The 12,680-nt window shown below is 47.0% G+C and overlaps 1 protein-coding gene and 1 long non-coding RNA gene across 3 annotated transcripts in view; one reads left to right on the forward strand and one right to left on the reverse strand.

The window, feature by feature from the left end:
* ASAP3 (ArfGAP with SH3 domain, ankyrin repeat and PH domain 3) overlaps positions 1 to 9,765 on the forward strand; it is a 71,406-nt gene extending 61,641 nt beyond the window's left edge. Inside the window, exons 21-27 of one of the 2 annotated variants that reach the window (XR_008331736.1) lie at positions 969 to 1,076; positions 2,286 to 2,529; positions 3,471 to 3,744; positions 4,512 to 4,683; positions 5,808 to 5,930; positions 6,661 to 8,024; positions 8,157 to 9,765. Coding sequence is in view for 1 of the 2 variants with exons in the window: in XM_053398610.1 (XP_053254585.1) it covers positions 969 to 1,076; positions 2,286 to 2,529; positions 3,471 to 3,744; positions 4,512 to 4,683; positions 5,808 to 5,930; positions 6,661 to 6,735 (996 nt within the window). In the remaining variant the exon portion in view is untranslated. Of the gene's footprint in view, positions 1 to 968; positions 1,077 to 2,285; positions 2,530 to 3,470; positions 3,745 to 4,511; positions 4,684 to 5,807; positions 5,931 to 6,660 lie in introns of both variants that reach the window. The other variant, XM_053398610.1, reaches the window with a different exon arrangement.
* Positions 9,766 to 12,111: 2,346 nt separating this feature from the next.
* Positions 12,112 to 12,602, reverse strand: LOC128418664 (uncharacterized). The gene is made up of 2 exons (XR_008331737.1): positions 12,498 to 12,602; positions 12,112 to 12,184 (listed from the first exon to the last, which is right to left on the reverse strand). It is a non-coding gene; the product is annotated as an uncharacterized LOC128418664 (long non-coding RNA).
* Between the last annotated feature and the right edge of the window lie 78 nt (positions 12,603 to 12,680).

Raw genomic sequence — 12,680 nt, forward strand, 5'->3', positions numbered from 1 at the left:
GTGATGGACCTGAGATGCCAGAGCTCAATTTCTCATTCACCCATGAAGCAACTAGGTGATTTTTGCAGCAGGCACTATTTGCTGCCCTAACCTACCCCGTGGGGTTGGTGTGGGGGTTAAATAGGAAGGAGATAATCTGGTATGTCATCTTGAGCTTCATGAAGGAAAGATGGGCATTATCACTGTCCACGGCCACATTCAAGACAGGCAAAGGCATTTGAGGCGGGTGTGGCTAAGGACTGGTGAGGGGTGTAGCTTGCGGAGGGTCCTTGAGGTCCAGGCAGAGGGGACTCTGCAGACAGTGCTTGTTTAGTGAGCTGGAATTGACTGGCTATGGCTACAGTCCTAAGAACATTTACATGCATGTAATCTGTATGCCACCTTTCCCTAGTTCAAACAATGCTCAAGGTAGCATGCAACATGGAAAAAAAATACATAATCACAACAGAACAAGAATGGTCACAAACAATAAATAAAACATCAAAAAATATGCAACCAAATTGAGCAATTTCCATGTAAATAATAAAATTAAGATATAAAAAAATATCAGTAACAGCAACAGCGCCCCCCCCAACAATACCCCCCCATGAGTCCGTTCAGCAGCCTCAGCTTTTGTAGCTGGAGTCAGTCAAGGTTCCACCTTCCCAGGCCAGAAGGAAAAGGTCTGCAGGGAGCATGTCTTCTGGGACTCACAGCCAAGACGCTTTCTGGCCTCCACATTTCCTTGGTTGTTGAATCCATTGAACTTGGTGGGACTTACTTCTGAGTAGATATGGTTTGCACTGTTAGTAGTAGACCCATCATTGCATTTGGAAGGATTCCAGTGCATGATTCCTTGGGGGGGGGGTAAGCTCCATTGTGTCCCCAAGCGTGCTAGGTTTTGCAGCACTACAGCACTTACAGGAACCAGAAGGGTCTTTCTCATTGGTAAACTGACGATGGAGTCTCTGTGTCCTCTTTGTTTACAGCTGGAGCAAGCCCAGGCGGGGAAATTGGCTTCCCAGATACACTTGGACTACGACTGGGAAACCCCTCAGGAGTTTTCTTACGACAGTGAAGATGAGCTGGACGAGAAGGTACTGTGTGTTAGGAGCTCTGACTGTGTTTGTCCTAATTCAGAAGTGGGGAGCCCAGCTCCCATCAGCCCCAGTCACCATGGCCAGTGGTTAGGGATCATGGAACTTGTAGTCTGTCCTATGCAGTGTAAATCCTCTGAAGGTATTTCCCTGCAGACCAAAGAACTGAAGCTGCTGTAAGGATGTCTTGCCCTCTGGTTGCCCAGGTAAATGATGTCCTGTAGTTGGGAAACCAGAGGGCACGTGGTTATGAAATTTGTTCCCACAAGATGCTGTGAGGGTTTTAAAGGATGGTCAGGCATTCATGGAGGGCAGGCTATGTTCTACCTCCATTGTTTAAGACAGAATGTTTCTGAATACCAGTTGTTAGGAATCACAAGTGTAGAGAGTTGCTGTTGCACTCATGTCCGACTTTTGGGCTTCCCATAGACATCTGGTTGGCCACTGTGAGAAAAGGATGCTGGACCTGATGGGCCTCTGGTCTGATCCAGGAGCACTGTTCTTGGGTTCTGAGGGCTGGACCTACATGGCCAGCCTGGGGTTGTACAAGGAAGGAGCTGGTAGAAGCCTTCAACAGGTTCATAAACATTGCATCCACAGTCACAGCTTGGCTGTAACTTCATTGCAAAGTCCTCCACCTGCCTAGATTGGCCCGTTTCTTTCACCCCATTACTTTCTCTCCAGCCACGCAACCTCATGGTTTGAGGTAGTCTGTCTCCGCTACCAGCTGGGAAGCCTCAATGGGAGAGCTCTGTTGCCTTCGTATCCTCCTTGTAGGTTTTCAGGAGTCATCATGTTGGCAACTGTGAAAAGTGGAGTGTTGAAGTGGGTCTTTATCCAGGGCTCTTCTGGTTCACTCCTATGGCCTTCGCTCTTGCTTGTGTCTCACAAATCTCTTCAGATGTGCACCAATTTTGACACCATTTGCTGCCTCAAATTGGAATATGCTTTTGAGCCATGGAGAGGCCCTTAAGACCCAGAGGAAGGGTTAGTTTCAGGAACTGGTCCTGAGTGCAGTGAAAGAAGGGAATGAGCATCTAGTACAGTCTTCTTCTGATGTCATGTGCTCCAGATGTTTTGAGACAACAACTAGTATGACTCAGTGGTGAGAGATGAGGGAAGTTGTAACCCAACGAAGTCTGGGAGGCACTACAGTGAGCTAAGAGGTATAGGGATATTGAAACAGAGCTTTGCTGCTTTCTCCGATAGGTGAGCCCACTGCAGCGGTCTTTTGGGTCTTCATCGTCTCCGACCACAGGCCAGCCTGCCCTCTTCCCTCCAAAGAGGTGGAGTTGCACAGGTATAGACATCAGCAACAAGACCTACGAGACCATCCTGGTCCCCTCACGGCCTGGCCTGCAAAGCTCAAAGAGTGAGGAGACCCCACCACCGCTGCCAGTCAAAAATCCCACCAGAGGGAGTTCCAAGACAAAACCAGGGCAGAGTGCTTTGGGTAAGTAGAGCCAAGCAGTGACAAGGCTGACTACATGCTTTGCACACCACATGCTTTGCACAAATGTGTGCATCACAGCCCCAGTAGAAAAAGGGCAAGTCTGTTGCAATTGGAAAATGAAGTGTGTATACATGAAGTGTGTATACACACACAAAGACTCATATTATACAATATTTAAATTCACAATGTGGGTAAAACCCATGTATTATATTTACGTATATTATACATACTGTATGTATGTATGTGTCTATGCATTATATCTTAGATTATAGCCAAGACTTCTACATGGACATTTTCTTGGGGCACATTGGCTGGAGAGTTGAATAAAATGGTACCCATCTTGTGATTAAATAATTTCCCCTCACAAAAATATTTATTATGTTAAGTTTATGTGTAGAGACATACTTTCTGATTCTTACATTCTGATGTTTGCATATCCAGCAGATGTTCTTGCCTTCAGTTTTGCAGTCAGTAATGCCCTCCCTGTAATCACCAAACTCCTAAGCAGCTGCCTATGTGCTCCGAGTAGAAAGATCTTAGCATCCATTGAGAGCTTGTATCCAGTATCTCCATTAAGCACTAAAATCATTGCCTGATGCCTTCTATTTACTGCTCACTCCTTCCAGGTATGAAAAAAGTGTCTAGGATATACCCAGCTAGGTTTGACTCCTAACAGACCCATTAAAACTAAAGGGCCTAGGTTAGTCATGTCTATTAACATTAGCTACACCCATACTATGCATTTAAAACACATGGCTTTCCCTGAAGGGTCTTGAGAACTGCAGTTACAGGTGCTAAGTATTATAGTTCTGTGGATATAGATGACTCTGAGTATGGCTAACATTGACTACAACCCTCCATCCTTCTGTTTACTTAGCCAATGTAATTCTGAGATCTCTGTTTCTGCTTCAGTAAGTAATCCGTTTCCCATTTTTTTCTAGACCCCTCAGAGTCCTTGCCTCAGTCACCAGATGTCCCTGAGGGGCGGCACTTGTCCACTTCCAGTGTTCCTGGAATGCCAGATGGTGGCACGTCCCGGCAGCCGTCGAGCTTCCGCAATTCTGTGGAAGTCAAAGGCACAGCCTACTGGGAAACCTGCTCCGAAAAGGAAAGTGGATCCCTGCGCAGAAGATCGGACCCCAGTCAGGCGACAGTGCTACAGCCTTCTCCTGGTACCTCTCCAGAACAAGGACAAGCCAACCCAGTCAAGTTCAGGTGAGACCAGGAGGTGTCAGTTGTGGAAAGGCCTGAAAGCCAAGCACCTTGTAGGTTAGCAGCGGCTTCAAGGGTCTAGTCCAATGTATGGTTACCATAAATGGCCTGGGGAAAACTGATTTTGGCACCATCTACACTATACTTTTAAAATGGTGTTGTACCACTTTAAGCAGTCATGGCTTCCCCCCAAAGAATCCTGGGAAATGTAGTTTGATAAGGTTGCTGAGAGTTGTTAGGAGACCCCCTGTTCCTCTCCCAGAGCTGCATTTCCCAGAGTTCTGCAGAGAGAGGGATCAATTGCTAAAGCACTCTGGCTTCCAGCATTCTTTGGAGGAAACCATAGCTGTTCAAAGTGGTATGATGATGCTTTAAAAGCGTAGTGCAGACGGAGCCTTTGCTCCCTTCTGTCCCGCCTCAGCCAAACTAATGTTATTTTTAGGTCTGAACTGAGTGCAGACCACCAGGCATGTATTGCTACCCTTGCTCTAGGGCTAGGCTGGAAAACCTCAGGCCTGGGGTTTGGGACTCACACTGGGCCGCAGCCCTTACCAGCCTTGATCTGCACCTCCCTTGAGCGCTTTTGCCTGGCTGGAATGTGCCCTTGAAGCCTCTTGCTTGCCTGGTGGGGAGATGCGTTTCTGGCTGTAGTGTACAAGGGTTAGAGTCACATCTGTGGTTCCACCTACTTTTGCCTGTGGTGCTGCCCTTTCCTGGCATGCACCCCCAGGCTACCCTTCGTTTACATGCGCTTTCTCTTCCCTCTACAGCTCTGAGAGCACCCGATCCTATCGGCGGATCAGTAGTGGCTCGGTGGGCAAGCTGCCTGGCACCCCACTTTCCCCTCAGAGCTCTGGTTGCCCAGAAGAACTGCCTTCCTGCAAGTCTCCGATGCTGACCCAGACGCCTCCCCCCGTGCCGATGCCAAGAAGGTTTGCCCCGGTGAGTTCTGTGAGATGGTGATGCTGTGGTTCAAACAAGTTTTCCACGTGGTTTGGGATTTCCTCTTGAACACAACATCGGTGAGCATTGTCAGCATTCAGTATCTGGGGCCAATAGTCATCCATTTCAGTAATCGAGTCATTGAGAATTAAGTTCAGATGATAAAGGCTGTTGTGGAAAGAGGCTGTGGTTGCCCCTAGAGGCTTCAGGCTGGTAGGAAAGAATGATGGACCTCTTGTGAGTTTCAAAGGCAGGATGAGGCGTAGAACTTTCCTATGGTGATATGTGCAGGCTATAGCACAGGGAGAGACAGGACTGTATCAGCTGAGAGTCCAGAAACTTTTGGCTTCTCTTCCTCCTTGAGCTGTTTCTATTCCAGCTGCTTGTTAGAAGAAATCTGTTAACTAAGGACTAATACCTGAGTTTGCTTTTTCCCTCTTCTCTCCCAACCCCTTTCCCTTTTGAGTTGTGTCTTAATTGCTAGCCTTTAGGAAAAGAACTCTCTAATTACAGATATTGAAAAGCCTCTCCAGGAGGCTTTCCTTTCCTCTTTATCTTTTTTTCTTTTTCTTTTTTGGTTGGAGAGTGGGCAACACGTGCTTTAGTAAATAAATAATAAATTTATTTACTAAATAAAATAAATAAGTAAATAGACATGAGTAAATACTCAAGTCTAATGTGCCATCGAATCTAATGTGCACCTTGATTTTTGCAGTGTAATTTGGCCCAAAAAGGTGAGCATTAGATTCGAGTAAATAAGGTAAAGGGGTCCCCAGCAGAGATTGCTAAGAACCCTAAGGCTAAGTGTGAAGATTCAAACAGCTTAACCCGCCCCCCCCCAAAAAATCCACAATAAATATGCATATCAGGGATGATGTAGTCTTACAACATTGGGGGGGGAGGTGTCACAGGTTCCCCCCTGCTGGCTTGCAGAATGGGTGACAAGGCTTTTGGCAGGGTTGGGTAACCTGTGGCTAGGGGTGGGTGACTTCACCCTTTCATCAATGAGGTGCCTGTTTGCAATTCTGTTTAGGCTTCACAGAACCACGGAAGGGCTGTGGCTCAGTGACAGAAGGGAAAGAGGGTTGTGTGAAACTGACGACTACCGTTTTTCATTTTTGCAGGCTAAGGGACGGCCAAAGAGAGTCATGGCCTTGGTTGACTGCAAGGGGGACAAGGCTCGGGAGCTGACTTTCTCCAAGGGTGAAGTGATTGTGGTGACGCGGGAAGAGGATGATCAAAGTTGGGTGAGTGTTGCTGCTTCCTCCAAGGGACAAAGTGGGGGAACACTGTTCCTTCTAGCTTGGGAGGGAAGGAAGGAAAGACGGCAGGAGGATGGTGCTATCAAAGGCATGTTTTTTCCAACATGGGTGTGTATTTGCAATGGACCTTCTGCACCACTATAATCATTTCCTTGTACAATTGCGCTCTTTCCCTTCTTTACGAGTGATGTGTTGAGGCTCCTTACATCATACCTCTCCCCTTCCCTTTTCAATCCCACTAGTGAAATCCATCTTTATAAGTGTGGCCAGTATTCCAGAAATGTTGTTCCTGACATTTCCCCACAGCAGACACGAGAAACGTCTTGTGCTCATCATACTCAGCAGTGGATACTCTGGTCGCTCTACTCAAATTTTGTCTGGGAAGTACTGATGGTTGCTACGGACATGTTGGTTAAGCAGAGATTAGGAGGCTGTCATGGTCACCACGGCTATTTCTGCCAATCGAAAGAGCGAGCCTCATTGCAGGCATAGCCCATCAATTATACAGAAGGAAAAGAGCGCAGCCCACACTCTCAAAACAATGAAATGACTGCGGTCATGCGGAAGGTTCAATGCAGATTTGCACCTAAGAATGTTTTTTGGGGGGAATAATAAGACAGGTTCTTTGAAAGGTACATTTGCAAGAGCCTCTCTTTCGTCTGCCTTTCTTCACCCCTTTTGATCCTGTCTCTGTCTTGTCCCCCCCCCCCCCCAGATCGGTTTCATTGAAGGTGATGGCACAAGAACAGGAGTTTTCCCCTCCAGCTTTGTCCACCCATTGCAAGACTGATGGGACCATTTTGTTCACGTTCCAGCTGCAGAGAGGAGTCTGCCTGAGCTGCTTTGCGGACCTAAGGTGGACTCGCCCCATCTCCTTTGAGCCTGCTCTTCTCCATAGGATGCCATCTGCGTAATCACTTTGATCATATCCTTGGGAAGAAGCCACTGGCTTTGGCTTGGCTACTGTTTTCATTGCTGTTGTTAAGCAGGACCAGGAGAAAGGACAGGAGCTCTGCTGATGTTGCTTGGTTGACTTTTCCTGGCTTCTTTTTGCGGCCTCACGCAACCGAGGTATCTTCTCGTGGCTGTGGAGGCTCCATCTCCAAGTCATCTCTGCCTCCGTTTGATTTTCTTGCTCGAGAACAAATGTACACTTGGGTGGGATTCAGACTCCTAGTGCAGTGTTTGGTTTCGTAGCAATCTCGGCTTCTGTTACGACAGTCACGAGGGATAAGCCCCGCTTCCAAGAGAAATCTGAAAACATGCAGCAAATGCATATATGCTGGAGACTTGGAAAACCAAGCCAGGCCTTTGGCAGGGCTTCAGAGCTGCTGCACATCCTGCTCCAGCCTTATGAGGATTCACGTTGCTCTTCCCCCAGTAGAGGTCAAATACCCTACCCTCATGGATCCATTTCTGCATCTCTTCATCCAGTGCAGAGTCTTCACATCTGCTGTGTGCAGAGGATTCTGGGAGCCTTGGTTGGTCCCAACTGGCCTAGTCAGTTGAGAGTGCCCTTTAGGGGGAAGGGTTGCAGCTCAGTGGTACAGCATCTGTTTTCATGCATAAAGTCCCAGGTTCAATTCCCGACGGCATCTCCAGGAGGGGATGAAGAAGCCCCCTGCCCGAAGCCCAGGAGCACTGCTGCCAATCAGTGTCGACCGTGCTGAGCAAGATGGGCCAATGGTCTGACTTTGCATAAAGCAGGTTCCTGTGTGGCTATATCTGTTAGGCACCAGGTGTGCGCTGCTGGAGAAGTTGGATAATGGTGTGCAAACTCCAGGTCTTGCCTCCGCTATTCACCTTTCAGGGACTGCATTCTGCCAGGACAGCCACAGCTTTCCCATGTCCCATGGAAGTCACTGCCCTCCAAATGAAGAAGATTGATGAAGGGCAGAACTCATGTCTGATAAAGCAAAGCTTTTCAAAGCGTTGGGCGCTCGTGAGAAGTGAGGGGCATCTGTAGCTCTTCTTCAGGCTGCAAAATGTCTTGGGGCCCATATTGACCAGCCTGTCTGCCATTATCACTCACAGAATTACAGAATCGTAGAATGTTTTAAGTCAGAAGGGACCTTTGAGGTCCAACCTACACACTGCAGAAATCTTGCAACTGCAGCATCCCTGGCAGAAGCTGGTTGCACCTGTGCTTAAATACCTTCAGCAAAGGAAAGACCACCACCTCATGAGGCCATCTGTTCCTCTGTGAAACAGTTCTAGCAATTAGGACATGTCTCCTATTAGCCAAAATCTGTTTCCTTGTGACGTCTACTCTTTGGCTCTACTCTTGGAGCAACAGAGAACAAATTGATTTTCTACATTATAGAGCTCCTGATAACTTCCTGTGGAATCTGTGAGTTCTGTATAGTAATGTTTTGAAACCACTCCTGCTCGCACTTTGGAAGCTTTTCAGGCTGAATCCAAACTTCTTGTTGTTTGGATTTGGGCACCACTGGGAAGGCAGGGATGCCAACAGTGGGCGGACCTAGAGCCAAGGGCAGGTGCAGACAAGTAATTCTAGTTTTCTCCCTGTCCTGTTCCCTGCTGAGTTCTACAGGGGCTATGGAGGAGGCTGGGAGCCAGGACTGGTTGACGTTAAGAAGACAGGCCAGTGTGGGCTGGCTGAGAGCAGACTGAGGTTGGTAGGGCAGTACGCCATAAGATCCAGCCCAATATTTTTAGAACTGCTCAGCCAGTTTGGAAAGTGCCCTTGTCCCATTTTTGATCCTCTCCTGCCAAGCTATGAGAAAACCAATTCTGCAAGTCTGCAGAATGGTTAAATTTTGAACAAAAAGGAAAGCAGCTGTGGGAGTTGCCAAATTGGCAGTTCTCCCCGACAATGAAATCCCTCCCCAAATCCCACTATTAGGTTTGCAACTATTTTTAAAATGTTACTTAAAAAAAATGAATAAATGTGAATGTACCACTTTAAACCTTTTAAGAGGTGGATGGCCCATCAGAAAGATGAGTAGATGTCTGAACCCGTGGGGTTGTCTTGCTGATAGGTATATCTGCTGTGGAAATAGCAAATCCAGTTTGGCTCTCATGGGTGAAGAACTCACTGTGACTGCCCTTTTAAATACCACGTCCGTCCTCACCTTCAAATGCTCCAGTCTGGTTTGACCAGTTTTAAAGAGAAGCAATATCACCATACATGCTCTGGCCCTTTCCCCAGGGTGTGAAAAGTTCAGGGCAATCTTTAAACAGCTGGTTCTTTTCCACAGTGAGCACCCTGCAGATTTCTTTGCAAAAGATGAATGAATAATGTGGAGGCATTGGCCAGCGAAAGCTTTGCTGGTTCCAAAACGGAATCAAACCAGGCCCCAGATGTAAGATGATTTAAACAAGCAAAGTTCTTTTAAGCTGCTTTTTCAGCACCAAGAACAACCAGAGCTAAATTTATTATTTTTGCTCAGCTACCAGCTGTAGATGTGTAGCTTGGTGGGGAGAACATCTGCTTTGCATGCAGAAGGAGGTCTCAGTCCCTGGCATCTCCAGGTACAGATAGGAAAGATTCCCTATCTTAAACCCTGGAGAGCTGCTACCAGATAATAAACGATCCATCTAGCTTGGTTTTTATCTGGCTCAGTGTAAGGCAGGCTTTTATGTTCCTTTTAAGTAAAGCCTAGTACATTGGGCAGAAAGTCTACCAGCATAGTAAGTATTGTTCCCTCAGCCAACCCCAGCATACATCCTCCAGGAAGAAGGGATGTGGGGACAAGGGGCATTAGGCAGTTTGCTGTGTTCATGTCTTTCTGCTTCGTTGTCTTGTGCCCGACAGTCCTGTAGAACTCACTGACACAGAATATGATAAGGACTAATAGGACAAACTGCGGGAGGCAGTGGAGGACAGAGGTGCCTGGCGTTCTCTGGTCCATGGGGTCACGAAGAGTCGGACACGACTAAACGACTAAACAACAACAATAGGTCAATTAAGGCCTGTTTCAGTTTGTGGGGTTCCTGACCAAATACATGAATGGAATAACCACTGAGGTGATTGGATGGGACAAACAGGAAACTCCCATTTTCATTCTCAAACCTGGCTTTATGTGTGTATTCTGTGCACAGAATCTGGCTTCTGGCACAAAGTATGCCTACCTAAGTATCTCAGATCTTCTACTTCTTTAAAAGATAGGATTCTAATTGTCTCAAAGACAAAAAAAGAGGGTGATATAAGGGGGCTGCAACAAAACGTTGCAGTACAAAGTGCTTGTTCATGATTCCAGCCACTGGCATAGCAATCCTTGTACTCTATCCCAAGTCATTTCTTGCTGCCCAGCAGCCCTTTAAGATCACTCTGTAAATATGTAATTATTATGTAGTACAGGGGTTGCCAACCTTTTTGGGTCAGTGGGCTACATTTAGAACTTTTTTAAAAAGTGCCTTAGGTCACAAAATGGCTGCCGTGGGGGGCATGGCATAATAACTTTGCTGTACTAGGGAGAGGCTGAGCCAGTGGAAACAGGAAGAGCAAACAGTATCTCTCACATTTTTTTTTTTTTTTGAGGCAATGTGGCACCCTTTTGTGGGTGCCATGGAAGGTACTAGGGACACTGGCACCTATAAGGTGTCATCTTAGAGGCTCCTGGTATAGAAGTTTACATGTTAGCTAATACTTTGAAACTATCTCAAATTGAGTTCAGCACTCGGAGCAGGGGGGCAGGACTGTGCTTCATTTCCCCCCAATTTCCCAAACTAATGAAAGCAGGGCCAGTCCCATCGTTGGGCAGAGTGGGGTAATGGCCTCTGGCAACAGACACTGGAGGCAGCCCTCTCCAGCCATTCCTCCTGAGAGTGCGCCACAGGCCTGCCATATACCTCTAAACTAGATTGCTTCCCTCAGAGTGTCTTCCCAGGAACCTATCTTGGTTTTGTTGCAGAAATTTTCAACCCGGTTACCCCCTCCAAAATTTGTTTGCACTGAGTTTAAAAGTACCACACAGGTATTTGGATCTGTGATTGTTTTCTTGGACCAACATAACCCTTGTCTGGTATGGGGCTGATACCACAAGTCTGCTGCTCTCTGAAATACTGCATTTTTATATATAAAAAAGACAAAAAGTTGTTGGGAGATAAGTTGAATATGCCACCTGAAAATGTACTGTTTTTTGTTCCTATCTTTTTGTTTTGTTTCTAATAAAAGTTCTGATTGATGATGATTTTTTTTTTATTAGTAGTACTTTAGTACTTTATTCATACCCTAGTTGGCTTCCCAACACCATAGCTTTATTTATTTCAAATATTTTCATATCAACTCATTACACAAAGATCTGGAGTGAAATACAAACAAATCACAGCCATCCTCCTAGTCCTCATGGGCAAGTAGCAAAGGAGCAGTAGGTAAGAGAGGGAGAGGGAAGGAGCTGGATGAGTACCTGGCAGTAAGCCTCCAAACTGCTTAAGGTTAGAAGTTCCTGGAAAGTGGAGAACTTTTGGCCCTCCAAATGTTGCTGTACTACAGCTCCCATCATCCCTGGCCATTCATTGGGCATGCTTGCTGGAGCTGATGGGAATTGCAATGCAGCAACATATCCCACATCTGATGTAGGGCAATAAAAAAAGATATTCACCTAGTGTCAAAAGGACAATGTAGAAAGTTTTCCTGGGCAGTGTATGTTTCCCCAGATGGGGTTGGGGTTCATTTGATTTACTACTCTCTCCTCACCATAAGGTCCCAAAGGAGCTCCTAGCAATTCAGAAATACAGCATTAAAGATTGTTTAAAACAAATGTCACAGGAATAGGGAAGACACTGACAAATGGGAGGAATTCAGTGTCACACTATGATGATTGCTCTCTCAGTGCAAAGTATCTTAGCTTGCCAGACGGAACAATCTACCCCACTTGGAAGAAACCCTATACAAATACTGAAATTGTTATGTATGAATGCAATTAATATGCAATTAATATCTATAAAAGGAACCATCTGCCCCACAACATGCAGCTCTGGGAATTCTCACGGGATGATTTTGGGGTGGGGGTGGGAAGAATTGAGGGGAAAGTCTCATTGCACTGGCTTCTGCTAGTGCAAGTGTTTAGTTGACTCGGGGTCAATATCTCGGGTGTCAAAGCACACAGCAGGAAGAACGCAATGAAGCTCCCAGATGCAGAGCAGGGAGTGCCACAACTTAGGGGCTGCCACAGAGAAGACCGTCCCAGGCTGTCTTACACACACACACCAACTTCTGGGGGCAATGAAACGACCAAGAGAACTCCTCTGCTGATCTGAACACCCAAAAGGTTCTGTGGGGAAGAAGGCAGACTTTCAGAGGTTTTTTTTGGGGGGGGGCAGCTTGAATTGGGTACGGAAACGAACTGGCAATCACTGTTAGTGGTTGCGTGCCCTACTTTCCCCGAAGACAGCCTTGGACTTAATGGGTGTGTGTGTGTGTCCAATCCCTCTTTTAGATTGCAACAACTTTGCTGATTAAAAAAAATGCGACAATGCTGCATTGGGGGGCCGCCTCCCCCCCCCTTTTTCCTTCTGCAGCACCCCGGGACCTTTCCGCCATGGGGAAAAAAAGAGGGAGGCTTTTCGGCGGCCAGTTTTACGCACCTCTTTGCGGGCGAAGCCAGTACCTCCGCCAACAAACTTTTGCAGGTGCAAAGGAGACTGAAAGCGGCGCCCATCTCCGGGGACGCCCGAGGGAAAGGGCGCCTGGAAGGGCCCCGAGAAAGCCTCTCGCTCCCCGGGCCCTTCCAGCCACCTGCAGACGGCCTCAGTATCCAGCCCACCCCG

The sequence above is a fragment of the Podarcis raffonei genome, chromosome 8 (assembly GCF_027172205.1).
Source record: "Podarcis raffonei isolate rPodRaf1 chromosome 8, rPodRaf1.pri, whole genome shotgun sequence".
Taxonomy (NCBI): domain Eukaryota; kingdom Metazoa; phylum Chordata; class Lepidosauria; order Squamata; family Lacertidae; genus Podarcis; species Podarcis raffonei.